This window comes from Lissotriton vulgaris, chromosome 5 (assembly GCF_964263255.1).
Source record: "Lissotriton vulgaris chromosome 5, aLisVul1.2, whole genome shotgun sequence".
Lineage (NCBI taxonomy): Eukaryota > Metazoa > Chordata > Amphibia > Caudata > Salamandridae > Lissotriton > Lissotriton vulgaris.
In genome coordinates this window covers 1,713,469-1,716,548 of record NC_141693.1, presented here as the reverse complement: position 1 = coordinate 1,716,548, position 3,080 = coordinate 1,713,469, and the positions used below count along the sequence as shown (strand labels likewise).

Below are 3,080 nucleotides of genomic sequence, written 5' to 3'. Positions count from 1 at the left end.
ATACAGTTATTGCCAGAGACCTCCCCATTCTGTTCACAGATCCTGAAGTGCGAGGGAGCACTCGTTATAATCTGCGGCCCAGAAAGGAGAAAAGTATGAAGGACTGAGCACTGGAAGAAGGGCTTAGATAGGGAACAGGTGCGGACAATGTTTGCAGGATAGCTCAGAGTTAGGGATGGACTGCTGGTAAGAGTCCTGGTGCTTGGTCGAAGACTTTGTTTTACGAGACATTAGAGCTGTGTCGGGCCCAGATTTAGTGCTCCTGAGTTGCTGCAGCAGTGCGACTCCATCGAGGGATTAGGGAATGAACAATAGAAGTCTGCCTGTGAGGTTTTAACGGACACAGGGAAGAAGATCCCTTTTTAGGGTTGAAGAACCCCTCTGGCCGGTTTCGGAGTGACTGGAACTATTTTTACATTTTCAGTTTAGTTTTTCTTTTTGATGTTAGTTAGGGAAAAATGTACCCCTTTGGCCGTCCCATCCCAGAGGAGGATCAGCCTTTTGCAGCTCCTCGCAGACCAGAGCCCCATGGTTCCCCATGGTTGGCTTTACCACGTAAGGGAAAAATTGTGGCCGTCATAATACTGATTATTGCGTTCATACTGATCCTTGGAATATTGTTTTTTCTGGACAAAGCCTATCCCGTACATATGTTTGCCCCCACACCTTCTGCTATTCCTGAACACAATATGATTACTGTTGATTATGGTGAACAATGCCTGCGAAAAGGTTATCGAGATAATGTTTTCATTAAGACTCTACATCATGCTCATGCAGTATATAATGTGACCGATTGTTGGGTTTGCGGGTTGCTGCCTTCTGCTGCTTATAAAAAGGATAGATTTTTAGCACTTCCTTTGACACCTGTAAATAGTTGTGTGGGGTGGTACTCATTGATTGGTATAGTGAAATATTTCCAGCAACCCGATTTCCTAGATCCCCGACTACCCAATAGAGGATCTACCATGACAATGCGAGTATGGCCTATGCCTGCTTCTTCTCTTGGGCAGCTGTTTACTGATGGATGTTTTGATCAAACATTTCTGGAGACATGTTCGAAGAAAGTAGGGCTATTCATGACTCCAAATGACACTGACAAAGTTCGGGAGAGTTTTCTACAGTTGAACTCTTCTCTAGCTTATAGACACCCCCCAACGACGAATGGTAGCAGTCATTCCTTGGTGCCCTTAGCAGTTGTTGGGCCTTCACCATTTTTTTGTATCATAGGGAGGGGCCCTATAAAAGTTGGGAACAGTTCTTGCAATGTGACTGCATCGATCCGCCTGCCTCTTAGTCCTTCTTTAGTTACCCCTCCAAATATTTACTTCGTCTGCGGAGATAATGGGTACCTGTGGCTGCCTGAGGGTTGGGGTGGGGTCTGTTACCTGGCCTATGTGCTTCCACCTGTCTATGTGGCCCCCTCAGACTATCATAAGACTCATCGTTGGTTTTCTGTTATGCCTGAGCAGCGCAAAAGGAGGGCACTCCAGGTTGAGGATGTGGATCAGACAGACACCTCTCTACAACAATGGACAGATTTTTCTAAAGGTTTGCTGCCTTTCTGGGGTCCAATATTTAACAGCAGGGCTATCCGTAGATTATCAAGGGTAATGGAGAAAGTAGTGAACACTGAAGCAGACATTGCAGCTAATATGTCTGTCGAGATGCAGGCTATGAGATTATTTACGATCCAAAACAGGATGGTGCTTGACGTCATCCTCGCTGATAGGGGCGAAGCTTGCCGCGTCATTGGGACGTCTTGCTGCGTATATATTCCTGATTCAGCCCCCACTGTTAACTTAGCGGTACAGAAACTTCATAGACTAGCGACTGAACTTCATCAAGACACTGGGACATGGTCACTACAAGGGTGGCTGTGGGGCGTTTTCTCCTCATGGGGCTGGAAGATTCTAATGGGTGTTGTAGGAGTAGTGGGTGTGTTACTGACTTGTTGCCTTTGCATTTATTGTCTTCCCCCTTGTTGTTCAATGTTTGCCAGCAATTTGCGGTCTCCAAGAAAAGTGACTGGTCAATATCCTGTTTCTAATGCAATAGAACTTCCTGACATTCGTTGGGTGATGCTCATTGATGATGATATTTTTGATTGAAGTGTTTCCCCGCCCCTAGTATGGTGTGTAAAGACCCTACCTTTTTAGTTAATAAAGGCTATGCTCCAGTTAGCCAAATGATGCTAAAAGGAGGGTCTGATAAGTTTCATTTTCCGATGCCCCGCCCAATGCCATTCACATATGCGAGTTAGCATCATGTGTCTAACTAATGACGTATTCACTTGTGCCTTTTTGCATTTCTACTATTCATAGTATTATTCATTTATGCGTGTGGTGATGTTCACTTTTCTTAGCTTAGCTTGGGTGCCACCATTTTGGATGTTCATCTGTGTGTGCGAGTCGCACTCGCTCATCCCCCCTCCCGTAGGAATAGGAAAAACCCTAATGCAGCAGTTTTTCGTTTCTTAGCTAACTGTGGCCGAAACTAGCAAGTTTCGTATCTGTAATGTTCTCATGCTCTGGAGACGCTGAGGCCCGGCTCTGCGGCCTTGGGCAGAGATAACCAAATGTTGCTCTTGCAGGTGCAGATGCCTCTTGTGTGAGGCCATTGTTCCCCTCTCTGGGGTTCAGTACTTTTCCAGTATGGGCGTGTTTTACTGTGCTGTACCATGATATAATGTATTACTGTGATGAGATGAGTCAGTCCTCTCGGCGCACTCTTAGGGGGTGAGGTCGGACAGGGCCCTCTCATATGGGAGTTTGTGGCCTAATAAAATTACCTTGTTTATTCTTCTCCACTGTCCGGCTGACTCCTTACTGAGTAACTATAGGTGAGTGTGGTAAGTCACTCGGGTGGATTTGAGCCACGCTTATCACCCTTGCACATTATCCTGATCGACATGGGATTCATCACCAGCTTAGGACAGAGCAAGCTCCACTGCCAATGTTTGATGAACAATAGGAGCCTGTATCAGTGAGGCTCTGACGGACATTGGGAACACTTACCTTTACTATCATCTTGTTGCATTTATTTCCTTGCTTCATAATGCATCCTTTTGGTCGGCCTATTGA

At 45.8% G+C, this 3,080-nt stretch overlaps 1 protein-coding gene across 1 annotated transcript; it reads left to right on the top strand.

Annotated features, from left to right (window-relative positions):
* Positions 1-458: 458 nt before the first annotated feature.
* On the top strand, positions 459-2,801 carry LOC147709944 (uncharacterized). Its single transcript, XM_086919905.1, has one exon. The coding sequence runs from the start codon at positions 459-461 to the stop codon at positions 2,106-2,108; it is 1,650 nt and encodes a 549-aa protein (XP_086776031.1). The 3' UTR covers positions 2,109-2,801.
* Positions 2,802-3,080: the final 279 nt, after the last annotated feature.